The sequence below is a fragment of the Bombina bombina genome, chromosome 1 (genome assembly GCF_027579735.1).
Source record: "Bombina bombina isolate aBomBom1 chromosome 1, aBomBom1.pri, whole genome shotgun sequence".
Lineage (NCBI taxonomy): Eukaryota > Metazoa > Chordata > Amphibia > Anura > Bombinatoridae > Bombina > Bombina bombina.
In genome coordinates this window covers 1,164,280,333-1,164,295,930 of record NC_069499.1, presented here as the reverse complement: position 1 = coordinate 1,164,295,930, position 15,598 = coordinate 1,164,280,333, and the positions used below count along the sequence as shown (strand labels likewise).

The 15,598-nt window shown below is 34.1% G+C and overlaps 1 protein-coding gene across 1 annotated transcript; it reads left to right on the top strand.

The window, feature by feature from the left end:
- The first annotated feature begins 648 nt into the window (after nucleotides 1–648).
- On the top strand, nucleotides 649–12,322 carry SOST (sclerostin). The gene is made up of 2 exons (XM_053694245.1): nucleotides 649–833; nucleotides 11,338–12,322. The coding sequence occupies exons 1-2, from the start codon at nucleotides 674–676 to the stop codon at nucleotides 11,754–11,756; spliced, it is 579 nt and encodes a 192-aa protein (XP_053550220.1). The 5' UTR covers nucleotides 649–673; the 3' UTR covers nucleotides 11,757–12,322.
- The last annotated feature ends 3,276 nt before the right edge of the window (nucleotides 12,323–15,598 follow it).

Genomic DNA, 15,598 nt, shown 5'->3' with positions numbered 1-15,598 from the left:
TTATTTTTTGCATTAAATTGTCTCTGGATTGTTACATAAAACTATTGTGGAAGTTGTTTTAATTTTTTAATCACCCTGTGATACAAAATATATATGGCACAAAGTATGCAATGCAGTCCAGGAGAAATTTAGAGTCTGTGATATCCTACAAAATATATAACTTCACTTAATTGAAGGAAAGAATCTCTGTACTTGTAATAATAGTGTATGAGAGGAGCCCAGAAAACCAATAAACAAAAGTTATCAGTCAGGTATGCAAACATATCAGTGTAGTTGTGAAGACAATGAGGAAGTAGTTTACTAAGCACATATGACATTCATGGCTGCTAATTATAGGTAGTTTTTCTACTTGGCAGCTAAGCAGTTAAAACTAGCTACCTAAATTGTGGGAGGGCTAAAGAAGATAAACTTGTGCAGTGGGGTCAGTGAGTCACTCCCCTTATTTAACAACTCTCAAGTTTGAATGAAAGTAAGATTAAGTCCTACCCATCTCTGTTTTTATTGGCTGTGGTGTTTAAGGGAGAAATCTTTTTAAAAGGAGGATAAAGTGTGTTTCACTAAGAACTTTAGTCAGTGAGTAAGCTGTCAGGATATCCTCTGAAGCAGCATAATGCAGTCCTCCTTGACACTGTTCAGTGCATTGCTAATGCTGCACATAGGAATAGATTTAGCAATGGGGTGGCCTGGCTTTAAAAATGATGCCACAGAAATAATTCAACGACACACTGATAAAACTGACCCAGCCATAGAAAGTGACTCTCCTAGTGACAATTATACACTCAATCAAGCTAAGCATGGTGGACGATACTTACCTCAAACTACTGATGCCACAGGTAAGTGGATTCACTTAAAATGAAATAGACAACAAACTACTTGGGACATAATTGATCATAAGAGAGGTAGCTGATCTATCACTAATATCAGTTAGCAACAAAGCAAAAGAATGTTTCACTCTTTTTTTTTCGGCCCTGAAGATTTCTCATTTATAGGGACTGAATAATTGTTTTAGCAAAAATTTAGTTTGACTTACAAATAAAGTAATTGGGCTTTATCAGTAAAACATGGGGTGTTTAGCATCAAATTAATTGTAGATTTTATAAGGAAATTGTGATTTTTGTGGTATGGGTACACATTTTTCAAATCAATATATTTTTCTTGAATCAATTTCAAAATAGATAATTTACACACAAAGTAATTCATTTTCATTTAGCTCTAGATTGCAATGTAGATAAATAGTGAGATAACAATTGGACATAACAAGGGATTTTTTTTTACTAATATATAGTGTAATGTATGCAATAGACTATTCATACTTGCTACATTGTGCATTTTCTTGTCCTAGTTTTGCTTTAAATCAAGGCTAATGTAAGGAATAATTACTAATATATTGTCTAGATTATTTTAATGTTTTGTTTTTTACCTGCTGTTCCTGACATGCACTATTAAAACTTAAAATGGATGTTCAGGTTATCAAACATAATATTATGAATGTTTTGTAAGTGTTGGAATTTTGCAATCATTATACCTGTCATCACTATAATATGTTGTCGTTAATAATACTACTACTACTACTACTACTACTACCACTACTACTACTACTACTACTACTACTACTACTACTACTAATAATAATAATAATAATAATAATAATAATAATAATAATAATAATAATAATAATAATAATAATATGTATAGATTGATGATAGAATGATCGTTATGTTGATTTAGAGGTTTATTGATATCCACAGTCATCACAGTTTCAGTCTCCACTTTCCAACATGAGATAAAATAGAAAACTTGAAATAAATGTATAATGTATTTTTACTAAGATTCTTCAATTTTCCATTATGTATATCCCCTTAAGGGTTTGCACACAAACCTCATCAGCTGCTTTTGTGCTAAAATCCTGATTTCTATGTTTCCATGCCATTGCCATCCCATAATGCATCATGCAGGCTCAGCCTTTAAATAATTATATACAGTGCCATAGGCTAATCATGTTTTATTAGATGTCACCTTTAAATGGCCATTTCACTCAATATTCACAAACATAAAGTATTTTACAGACGTCTTTAATCTTCAGCTTTAACATGCATAACTTTAAAAGAAACCTTATTTCTAGTACTTCAGTTCAGAGAAAGAGCAAGTGATTAATATGCACCTTCGGTTTCAGGAGTAGCTTGAGGAATATTTAAATTAGACAGTTTGCATGTTTTGTGTTTAAATGTTCCAGGGAATTTTCAAAATCAATCAATTAAAAAAACAAATTTAAAAAATAAAATATATATATATATATATATATAACCGAGGCTGTGCACTTGTACAACCTATTTAATTTCTGATATTCTTGCATATTCAAAGCCAACTTTAACATGGTTGAGTATATACTAGTCGAATATACTAATTCCTTCCTTATCTAGTTGCATATAGTTTACTATTATTCCATTACTATTTCTAATATATCAATATATAACCTCATTTAACCATTTGTTCTAACAACTTTCACAGAAAATCACTTTCTTTCAGTGTCAGTTATGATGGTCTTTCAATTTTTTTTATTAACCAACTCTTCATATTTGTCTTTTGACCCCTTGGTTGCCTTATATGGCATTACAGCCCTCTTTGACAGGCAAACAGTTAAAATGCTTTCTCCATTTGTGTACCATAACTTGCTTTTTAAAATCTCCATCGCATCTCACTTTCATTTATCAATGCCCCAAAGACTTTATCCACGAGTGGGTGCAAATAGCAGGCAAATTGTGCTTTCACTGATGTATATTCACATTTGGTACCATGGCAGCACTTGTAAGTTAGTTTAAAAATGATTAATTTGACACATTTTAGCACATAACCTTACAGGTTCAGTAAACATATTTTATATCATATTTCATATCAAATTACAAACTAAACCTAAAACTTACATGCAGATGATATATTATTGTCAATATGTTTTTTAAAAATAAGCTTTATATTTTTGTGTGAATTATGTACATCTTCTAGTAAAGGACAATAATCTAATTCAGCCTCTGCTTCGTAACAAAAAAGGCCTTTTTTAATGCATAGTTTAAAATATTATTTATCCAATTGTATTGATTTAATTGAGCATTGTTCTTATACTAATTTGTGATTTACAAAAAATACCATTTAATTTATTGGGTAGATTATTTCTATGTAAATCAGTGATAAACTGATACAGAAATGTTTCACCTTCGAGGACAAAACAATGGCTCTTTATGTCTCCTAAGAATGGGCATTAGCATCATGCGTTTGTTGGGTAATGATTGAACCCAGTGACAAATATAAATGTCATTAAACCATCCTAAATCTTGTCAATTAGCCACACTTTAATTTAGTGAAGATATTAGCTTTTGTCTCCATATATCTTGCTATTGTAGATTATTTTCCCAAAATAAAATGCATCATAGGGTTATTAAAGGTAATCTCCCATAAAAATAAGTATTCTTGCCACAATGAATGAGTGGTCATTAGTAGTTGATTCCTACAAAAATCATTGTATAGGAAGTAAAACTTATTATCAGGGTAATACAATCTCATAAAACCCTCCATCCCACTGTGACATGTGCACCACAAAAATACTTTTCTATATGTTTGCAACAGAATGAATGGGGGAGACGAGAGGCCAATACAATTTTTCCAAAAACTGGAAAGGAATGTTTTTTTGTTGTCTTTTTAATTTCTGTCCTTTTTTTGTAGGATTCAAATTTTAATGCTGATTCTATTACTTAAATGGATATAAAACCCAAAAACTTTCTATTGTGGTTTAGACAGAGCGTATAATATATTATTATTATTATTATACTTTATTTATGAAGCACCATCATATTCTGCAGCATGGTCCATGGATACAGATCATTTAAATAAAACAATAGTATAAAACTTCTAAGACTAAGAGACAGGACAGAATTTACAAACACATACAGGAGGAATCGAGGGCCCTATTCCCATGGGAACTTACAATCTAGAAGATATATATATATATAAAATATAATATGAAATTTGCTTTGTTCATATGGTATTCTTTGTTGAAAAGATAGCTAGGTAGATATCTGGAGCACTATATGGCAGATAATAGTGCTGCCATATAGTGCTCTTGCAAGTGGAAAACATTCTTGCAAAACTGCTGCCATGTAGTACTCCAGATATCTACATGCTCCTGAGATTACAGTCATGCTTTTCAACAAAAGATAACCAGAGAATGAAGAACATTTGATAATAGAAGTAAATTACAAAGTTATGCTCTTTTGATACTTGTTTATATAGATAAGTGATAGTAAATTAGGGGCCATAGGGCCACATTTGGCCCTCAGCACTAGTTTATGTGACATCCTGGAAAAAAAAGCTTTGGGTGGCAATATCTCTCAAAAGAGTCACCTGGAAAGGTCAACAGCAGAGAGAGGATAAATAGCAAGATTGCATACAAAAAGAGAAGCGCTCTACCAGGAACGAAGAACAGCTCATCAGCTAGTTCTATGGCAATTTACCACCCAGGAGCAGCCTCTTTTAGACCAGTGTGCTTTTCACAGAGGAAAACTCCTATGGTCCTCGTCAGTGAGGTGTAGCCACATTCCTCTAAGCACACTGGGCAAGGAGTCCATGTCTGGTTTCCCCCATCACCCATAGGGAGACCTCCCTAGGGTCATATTAATGTGCATGCAAAGAGAGAAGCGCTTTACTAGGAATGAACAACAGCTCATCAGTTAGTTCTATGGCGATTTACCTCCCAGGAGCAGCCTCTTTTAGACCAGTGTGCTTTTCACAGAGGAAAACTTTCCTGTACTATATCAGTCTGATCCCGCCAATACGGTCAGTCCAGCCCCGAAATACCAGGCAATTCTCCTCTGAACAAGGAACATAACAACCCCAGATGATCGTTTCAGCCTCCTATGGTCCTCGTCAGTGAGGTGCAGCCACATTCCTCTAAGCACACTGGGCAAGGAGTCCATGTCTGGTTTCCCCCATTACCAAAAGGAGAATTTCCAAGGGTCATATTAATTTGCATACAAAGAGAGAAGCGCTCTAACAGGAACGAACAACAGCTCATCAGCTAGTTCTATGCCGATTTACCACCCATGGAGCAGCCTCTTTTTAGACCTGGTTTGTCATGTTCCTTGTTCAGAGGAGAATTGCCTGGTATTTCAAGGCTGCTCCTGGGTGGTAAATAGCCATAGAACTAGCTGATAAGCTGTTGTTCATTCCTGGTAGAGCACCTCTCTCTTCGTATACACGGATTATTTAAATCTGGTGCTGTGTCACTGGATTTTTTTTAGGAAGTTAATTATCATGGGCCAGATTACGATTGGAGCGCAAACTAGTGCTTAAGCTTGAGCGTTAATTGTGCTAGAAGTAAGCTTTTTGCTCTTGTCGGTTTTCACTCATATTACGTGTTACACTAACCCGACAAGCACAAAAAGACGAATTTAGAATATTGCATGTGTGTTCTCGTATTTATTTTATTTTATTTATAAAATATTTTACCAGGAAGGATACATTGAAATTTACATTGAATATTCTCATTTGCACCAATCAAACATGAGAATATGAATAATTCACATTCCAAAGCTCTTCAAATAACATAATATTTTCTATTTATTCATAAATAAAGATTTCTACATATATCCGATGTATTTTTGGTAAAATATATATCTATTCATATATAGATATATATATATATATAGATATAGAGATAGATATAGATATAGAGATAGATATAGATATAGATATAGAGATAGATAGATAGATATATATAGATATAGGAATATCTATTTATAAATACATATAACATATTCTGCTATGTGCAGAACATTGGAATGTCAAATATTTACAGTGAATACGTAGTTAAAACCTTTATTAAATTTGAATATTGCATAAATATGTTTTTACATATTTTTATCTATTTAACTGCAAAGGGCTCCAATGCACATATATATATATATATATATATATATATATATATATATATATATATATATATATATATATATGTCTATATAAGTATAGCTATGTTTTTATATGTGTACTGTACATATGTCTTTAAATACATATATATTTATGTATATATATATATATACACACATCTTTAGAGATGTATATGTATGTATCTCTGTTAAAGCCCTTTGCCTGCCTTTTTTTCTCTAAAAGCTAAAATCTAAATTCTTTGAGCCTTCATTACTTTTTTGTGCAATTTATTTTAATAATTTTTATTAGATGATGTTATTATGAGTGTAACTATACTCTGTGATGTATTTTTTTATGTGTTTTGTGCGACTTTAATGTTTCACAAAACAATTAACCAGAAGTCGCAGTAATCATTGTAGCGTAAATCACGATTGCGCTGAAGCAATTGCATTTACTTTAAACGTGAAATACCAGAGGTAAGCCCAATAAGTGCAAACCCCCGCAATTAACCCCTAATCACTCGGGCTTAAATGTTTGTTTTTATTAATAGAGTTTGTAACGTTTGTTCAATTGTGGTTAATTGTGTTTAATAATTTGAAGAAAAAAAATAAAAAATATCTATTTTTACTTGCAAAATCACAGCTCCCAAATTAGAAGAGAATTGTAAACCAGAAAATTGTCTTGTGGAAATTTATAACACATATTTCAACTTATCTATAAAAGATGAATGCAATTTATATAAATCAGCTCAACATTTAATAATAAATCACATGTACTGTCGAAAAAATGTAGATTCATTCTAGTGAGAAATACATCAGACTGGGAAATAATGAGATTCATTGACTAAAGGTTTACACAGGGAACTGTAAAAATTGTGGAGAGTTGTGGTTGTTAATGTAAAGACATTTGTGACTAACAGAATCACAATGAACACAATCTCATGTGTCCAGATTAAACTGATTATAAATGACTCTTGTGTTAGAGCTGACAATAACAGCTCTTTCATACAGTAAATGATATAGTACTCAGCAAAGAAATGCCAAAACACCCACACAGGAAACCACTGATGATCTTCTCTAATGCTACAGCTGCTTAGATTGTGCTTTTAATTAATTCCATCCAGGGCAATCCATTTACAGACTGCTAATAAAATGCCTGGCTTCTTTCATGTCCAGGGCAATATGCAGCAATACAATGGGCAAGTAGCATCCTGCTGGGAAGCATTTGAACTGACAATCACTGGACAAGCACCAAAGGCCAGAGAGACCCAGGGGTTATCAAAGCTGAGGACTTTAAAGGGACAGTTTACTCAAAAATTTTCTCCCTGTTAATTTGTTCCCAATGATCCACTTTACCTGCTGGAGTGTATTAAATTGTTTACAAGTAGCTCCTTTACCCTTATATTGGCATTTGAAATTGTTAATTTAGCATTTGGTATCCCCACCTATTCTGAAAGTCTGTGGCCGCGCATACCAGCTATAGATAAGCTTTGTAGACAAAGCCAGCAGAAGAAATTACACTCCCAGTGTGATAAAGCAGAGATAAGGTAATAAAATGTTGATTTTCCATTGTTCTCTCAAAGTATTGGTGATTGTTTTAAGGACAGATATAAGATAAAGAAGCAGGTATATGTGCACAATGTGATACAGTAATGAGATCTGATTATACCTACAAGCTCAACCCATTTCATTAGGTTGTGGCTTCAAAACACAAAATCAGAGCTTTAATATACAGAAATAAACCTTAAAAAGCTAATTTTCATACATTTTTTACTCTGCAGTTGGTAAAAAAAGCAATTGTAAACACATTAAGGGAAAAACTATTTTACAGTATACTGTCCCTTTAAGGAAACCAAACAATAGTGTCAGAGAGGCAGGGGTTGTTTGTAGGACTTGGGCTTGTACTTAATTCTTATTTAGGACCAATATGTATGAACAGTAGCAACATGAAACATGCAAAGGCTCAGTGGGCACAATTCAATGAGCAGCTTTGTCAGTCTCTGTCTTTTCCAGCAGCTGATTTATTAAAGAATGAGAGATACGTGAATTTAGTGTATTAGCTGTATAGAAAAACATGGGAAAAGAATGTAGTTGTAAGTGAATTTTAGCTGTGTAGAGCAGGGATGGGGAACATTGGCACTCCTGATGTTTCAGAACTTCATTACCCATGATGCTTTGGCACTCTGATGTCCAGTTGAGCATCATGGGAATTGTAATTCTGAAACACCTGGAGGGCCAAGATTCCCCATCCCTGGTTTAGAGTAATATAGGAGACATTGAAGACAGGTCAGTGGAAAAGATCAAGCAAAATAAACAATAAAACTGAATTTCAACTGCTTGTTTATTTTCTATGAATAAGTGCATTTTAAAGCATTCTGCTACATTAAATCTATATTTTGACATAAGTGTTATTATGAATTTGCAATTCTACTTATGTTATAAAGCATTTGTATTCAATGATACCCTAAGGACTGCAGTGACTATACATTATGCTAATGAAATGCAATATGCCAAACTTTAGATGGTGGAATATTTTTTTACAAGATGTGAAAATGTTTCTTTATTGGTTTCTAAAATGTCCAAAATCTTAATTGGAAATGAAAGACATGAAAGTTATACATTACTATTATTCGTTCACAACAAAAATAAAAAGACTCTGGAATGCAGCCTCTACAATTGGTTGAACAGAGCAAAGCTTAAACAAATAAACTCATTTTCCATCAAACTTTATGAGAATCAACATTTAAACACTACAATTTACAATTTGATTTTCATTATACTAAATGTTACAGTAAATACATTGAAATGTAATAACATTCTATAGAATTAGTCTACATCTGTATTATATATTTTATAGAAACATTATTCTACTAATTAAATATATATACACATAAATGTAGTAGTTATACACTAATAATGACAAGTTAATGTATTACTTGACTTCAATGTCCATCCTTTCAGTAAATAAAGAGATCAGAAAACATGTATTAAAGGGCAATGTTTCAAAGAATGCAACACAAGGGTGACAAATAACATACATCAGTGATATTACACATACAGGATGTATTTATGCCAACTAGGCCCAGGCCTAGGGCAGCAGCTGGAAGAGAAAAAGACATTTGGGACTCAGTTTTACTGTATCCCACATTCCAGAATCCACTCATGCTGTGTGCGCAGTAGCATTATAGAGTAGCATTATAGAGTGAGTGTATGGCAGAGAAAACAAGCTAATGCCTTGACTGAGGGTATATTTTAAAGTTACATTTTTTAATGATTAATTCTGACAGAGAATCACGCAGAGAAGTGTCCAGAACAAAGGAGGCTTAGTTTAAAGGGGTTACAATGAAGACTTTCAGATTGAAATATAAATGTTTAATTATGTGTAGTCAACCTTGCCTCATATTCCCCTTAATTGACCCCAGCAGAGATGCAAGCTGCAAGCAAAATGACAGTGGCTAGCTATGTTTAATACAGATTCACTTGCCAAATAAGGCAAGTGGTGAGTGAAGTTTGCTTAATAAAGAACTGATGTAGTAAACAAGGTGTTAAAACATTAAAAAAAAATTTTTATCATTTACTTAGTATGTAAATTTTTTCTGAGACTGTAGAAGAATATTGTAATTTCAAGATACTTATGGTCTCTTTAAAAGTCAAACCAGAAGACAACTGTGCACATTTTCTACAATGCATATCAGAGTAATCAGGAATAAAACAATTTAAAATAGTTCACATACTTTTTTTTATTATACTAGAAGATCTTACAGAAATCACATGCTATTATGTAAATTTTTAACTGCAAGCATTTTTTATCACTTCAACACTAATACAGTTTGCAAGGCAATTTTCCACACTACACACTTAAACAGATTGCAATCTCAGATCCGTACCTGTTTGTAGGTTTGCATAGCAGCACATATGTATATATGTTAATATTTTATACCTTTGCACAAAAATACCTTGGTGGTGTTAGTTTTCATTAGAATACTGGTGAATCTGATTTCTCATTTGCATTTATTTTTGCTGACTACTTGACATTTATTTTCTGTGATGTTATATCTTGCTAAATAAACACACTAGAAACAGAAAAAAAAACATCTAAATGTTTTATAGCCTTTAACTTAAGCTTGTGAGAATCAATATAAAAATTTAAGGCACATTATTTTTATTTATGCGTAGGTTACAGCTGCAATTAGGCACTACAATGCAAAAGATCTGTTTACTTTCAAGAGTAGTTCAGCGACACAACTATAATACACCTAGGAAATTCATGTTTTTGGTGTACTTTGCTTTTGCCAATTAGGGACATGAATAAATTAGCGTGTGCCCTGAGTTAAAGGGATAGTCTAGTCAAAATCAAACTTTCATGATTCAGATAGAGCAGGCAATTTAAAGCAACTTTTTAATTTACTCCTATTATCAATTTTTCTTCGTTCTATTGGTGTCTTTATTTGAATGTAAGCATAGGAGTCGGTCCATTTTTGGTTCAGCACCTGGGTAGCGTTTGCTGATTGGTGACTACATTTAGACACCAATCAGAAAGCGCTACCCAGGTGCTGAACCAAAAATGGGTCGACTTCTATGCTTACATTCTTGATTTTTCAAATAAAGATTAAAAAGTTAATTAGAAAGTTGCTTTAAATTGCATGATCTATCTGAATCTTGAAAGTTTAATTGTGACTAGACTATCCCTTTAACCAATCACAGTGTAAAATGTTACAGGCTCTCCATCTCTCCGTCTTGCCTATTGCAATGTAGCTTTATTTTCCTTAAAAAGGAACAGTAAACTTTGGGTAACATGTTATATAATTCTTAACTATGTGCAGAATTATGTAACATAAAGAACCACTAAACACATATTTGCATGAGCAATAAATGCATACTTAAAAGACAATGCATAAGCACTTAGTTTAAATTTCAAATGAGTAGTAGATGTTTTTCTGACAAATTTCAAAGTTAGTTCTATTTACCTTCTCACTGCATCACGTGACAGCCATCATTTAATAAAAAAATGCATATATGTATAATCTATGTTTTGCACATGCTCAGTAGGAGCTGGACCTAAGAAAGAAAGTGTGCGTATTTAGATAATGTAAGTCAATTGGAAAGTTGTTTGAAGTTGTGTGCTCTATCTGAAAAATACAAGTTTAATTTTGACTTTAGTGTTCCTTTAATAAAATGGGGGATTGCATTTTCAGTTTACTATTCAATAAACTTCTCTTGTGTTTGTTTTTGTTTTGTTTTTCATTTGTAAGTTACATTTAGTATTCAAATGTTTTTTATTCAAAAACTCATACCCATAGCTGTATCTAGACAAAAAGTGGTATTAATTACTAGTTACATGAGTTTACCACATGTTGTACAAATTCAAGAAACATAAATACTTGAATAATATATATATATATATATTGTTTTCTTTATTTAGAAGCATCTGACTTCAGTTGTCGAGAGCTGCACTCCACTCAATACATATCAGATGGTCTGTGTCGCAGTCTTAAACCTGTCAAGGAGCTTGTCTGCTCGGGACAGTGTTTGCCTTCCCACCTTCTCCCAAATTCCATAGGTCGAGGCAAATGGTGGAGGCAGAATGCTATGGATTATCGCTGTGTTCCCGCTCACAGTCATACCCAACGCATCCAGCTGCTTTGTCCTGAGAATGAGATGAGAACATACAAAATCCGATTGGTGACATCATGTCGATGCAAACGCTACACTCGTTTTCACAACCAATCAGAGCTAAAAGATGTTGGAAAGGACGTTGGAAAACCTCCAAAGAACAAGAAGCCCCGACTTGCTCGGATGAGGTCTAAAACAAATCATCATGAACTGAAAAATGCATATTAGATTACCATTGATTAGTTTAAGAAGTGGCTAGTTAAATATTGTAAAAGGCTATCCAGTTGACAGGAGTAAAATATAAGCCGCTGTTGACCTATGGAGCTCTTACAGATTATGTCTAGGAATCTGTGCTAGATATTTCAGATTATAGTATGTTAATCTGATCACTAGCCCTAGATTACTCTGAGCAAGCAATAGGAAAAGATGTAGAGTGGATGGTTAAACTGAAGTGGAAAAAAAATCTTATATGCATTATATACTGCAGTTTATCTCAGCTCATATTGCAAGAGAAAGCAACATTTAATTTGTCTTTTATATATAACTGGTATTTTGAATATGCAGGCAGTAATACATGATTGTGAGAAGCACTTGAATAGGATTAACGCCATAATACATGTTACAGGGATTAATTAACTGGCTGAAACTGTTAAAGGGATTCTTCCAAATTTGAAAAACATCCATATTCATAAAGTGTATTCATGAAAATCGATTCAGAGCTGATGCTAAATAACTTTAGAATAATTTAGACAGCCTGAGTTTTTTTTTTGTCTGCAAAACTCTGCAAAAGTGCATTATAGTAACCTACATAAAACCTAAATAATTTAGGAGAATATTTTGAGTAGATGATAGTTATTGTAATCTAGTTATTACAAAATATAAATACAAAATTCTACCCTATTGCATTAGTGCTGAGAACTGAAAGACTCCTTTTAAGACAAAATCCATAAATGTACTTTATCAATAAAGGATATAAAACAAAATTTAAAAAAGAGGATCGCTTTACTGTTTTAGCGATAAATAAATATATATATTTTTCTAACATATTGTGCTAATAAAGTAAGCAGCTTTAAAATATGTATAAAATAAAGAATGAAATATAAGTAACTTGTATATACAATATTAAGATGTATCAATGTTAACTATAAGAAACAACGTAACTTAACATACAGTATTTAACATATTAATTGATTCAAATCTTTTGGTATAAATTGTTTAAAAGATATGAAATAAATATTTGAGAGAGTATATTGAATAGAGAAATATCCGCATTACAAGGAAATGGTTGTGTCTTTAGCAAAATAAATGGTATAGTTGAATAACATCAGGGGCGCGATCCGATATCGATCGCAGTTTGCGGCGCAAGCGAGGGAATCGGCGTCGCCCGCAGTTTCAGCTCGCAACTCGAGCCATCCCATATAGGTCGCCGTCAGATGCTAACGTGCCGTAAGTCTGACAAACCAGCGATGTCCAGAAATCTGCGTAAGTACAAATTTCTGGCGTCGCCAGTGACTTGCGCCACGTTAGAATCTGCCGGCGCCTATAAAACCTGACTAAAGTCTAAAACGCCCGCACTGTCTAACACGCCTCCCTAACATAGCCCGCACTGTCTAACACGCCTCCCTAACATAGCCCGCACTGTCTAACACGCCTCCCTAACATAGCCCGCACTGTCTAACACGCCTCCCTAACATAGCCCGCACTGTCTAACCCTCTATCCGCTATCCCCCCTCACTAGCCTAACAATAAAAATGCTATTAACCCCTAAACCGCCGCTACCGTACCCCGCCGCAACCTAATAAAGTTATTAACCCCTAAACCGCCGCTCCCGTACCCCGCCGCCAGCTATATTATATCTATAACCCCCTAAAGTGAGCCCCTAACACCACCGCCATCTATATTAAAATTATTAACCCCTAATGTAAGCCCCTTACACCGCCGCCATCTCTATTAAAATGATTAACCCCTAATTTAATCTACCTACCCCGCTGCCAGCTATATTATCTATATTAACCCTAAGTATATTATAGTTAATATAGGTATTACATTATATATATATTAACTATATTAACCCTAATTATATTAGGGTTAATATAGTTAATATAGTTACTATAGTATTTATATTAACTATATTAACTCTATCTAACCCTAACACCCCTAACTAAATTTATATTAAATTAATCTAATTCATTTATAAACTAAAATATTCCTATTTAAATCTAAATACTTACCTATAAAATAAACCCTAAGATAGCTACAATATAATTAATAATTACATTGTAGCTATGTTAGGGTTAATATTTATTTTACAGGTAAATTGTTAATTATTTTAACTAGGTATAATAGATATTAAATAGTTATTAACTATTTAATATCTACCTAGTTAAAATAATTACCCAATTACCTGTAAAATAAATCCTAACCTAAGTTACAAATACACCTACACTATCAATAAATTTAATAAACTACTAACATCTATCTAAAAATACAATTAAATTAACTAAACTAAATTACAAAAAATAAAAAAAAGATTACAAGATATTTAAGCTAATTACACCTATTCTAAGCCCCCTAATAAAATAATAAACCCCCAAAATAAAAAAAATTCCCTGCCCTATTCTAAATTCAACAAATTTCAAAGCTCTTTACCTTACCAGCCCTTAAAAGGGCTTTTTGTGGGGCATGCCCCAAAGAATTCAGCTCTTTTGCATACAAGAAATACAATACCCCCCCCCCCCCCATTACAACCCACCACCCACATACCCCTATTCTAAACCCACCCAAACCCCCCTTAAAAAAGCCTAACACTACCCCCCTGAAGATCTCCCTACCTTGTCTTCACCACACCGGGCCGAACTCCTGATCCGATCCGGGCGATGTCTTCCTCCAAGCGGCAAAGAAGAATTCTTCCTCCGGCGATGTCTTCCTCCAAGCGGCAAAGAAGAATTCTTCCTCCGGCGACGTCTTCCTCCAAGCGGCAGCAAAGTCTTCATTCTTCCGGCGGCATCTTCAATCTTCTTTCTTCGCTCCGCCGCCGCGGAGCATCCATCCCGGCCGACTGCTGAACTTGGAATGATGTACCTTTAAATGACGTCATCCAAGATGGCGTCCGCCGAATTCCTATTGGCTGATAGGATTCTATCAGCCAATCGGAATTAAGTTAAAAAATTCTGATTGGCTGATTGAATCAGCCAATCAGATTCAAGTTCAATCCGATTGGCTGATCCAATCAGCCAATCAGATTGAGCTCGCATTCTATTGGCTGATCGGAACAGCCAATAGAATGCGAGCTCAATCTGATTGGCTGATTGGATCAGCCAATCGGATTGAACTTGAATCTGATTGGCTGATTCAATCAGCCAATCAGAATTTTTTAACTTAATTCCGATTGGCTGATAGAATCCTATCAGCCAATCGGAATTCGGCGGACGCCATCTTGGATGACGTCATTTAAAGGTACATCATTCCAAGTTCAGCAGTCGGCCGGGATGGATGCTCCGCGGCGGCGGAGCGAAGAAAGAAGATTGAAGATGCCGCCGGAAGAATGAAGACTTTGCTGCCACTTGGAGGAAGACGTCGCCGGAGGAAGAATTCTTCTTTGCCGCTTGGAGGAAGACATCGCCGGAGGAAGAATTCTTCTTTGCCGCTTGGAGGAAGACATCGCCCGGATCGGATCAGGAGTTCGGCCCGGTGTGGTGAAGACAAGGTAGGGAGATCTTCAGGGGGGTAGTGTTAGGCTTTTTTAAGGGGGGTTTGGGTGGGTTTAGAATAGGGGTATGTGGGTGGTGGGTTGTAATGGGGGGGTATTGTATTTCTTGTATGCAAAAGAGCTGAATTCTTTGGGGCATGCCCCACAAAAGGCCCTTTTAAGGGCTGGTAAGGTAAAGAGCTTTGAAATTTGTTGAATTTAGAATAGGGCAGGGAATTTTTTTTATTTTGGGGGTTTATTATTTTATTAGGGGGCTTAGAATAGGTGTAATTAGCTTAAATATCTTGTAATCTTTTTTTTATTTTTTGTAATTTAGTGTTTGTTTTTTTTTGTAATTTAGTTTAGTTAATTTAATTGTATT

Coding starts and splice junctions, on each gene's coding strand:
- SOST (XM_053694245.1), top strand. CDS start 674: ATGGGGTGGCCTGGCTTTAAAAATGATGCCACAGAAATAATTCAACGA. Junction 834..11,337: donor TCAAACTACTGATGCCACAG/GTAAGTGGATTC, acceptor TTCTTTATTTAG/AAGCATCTGACTTCAGTTGT.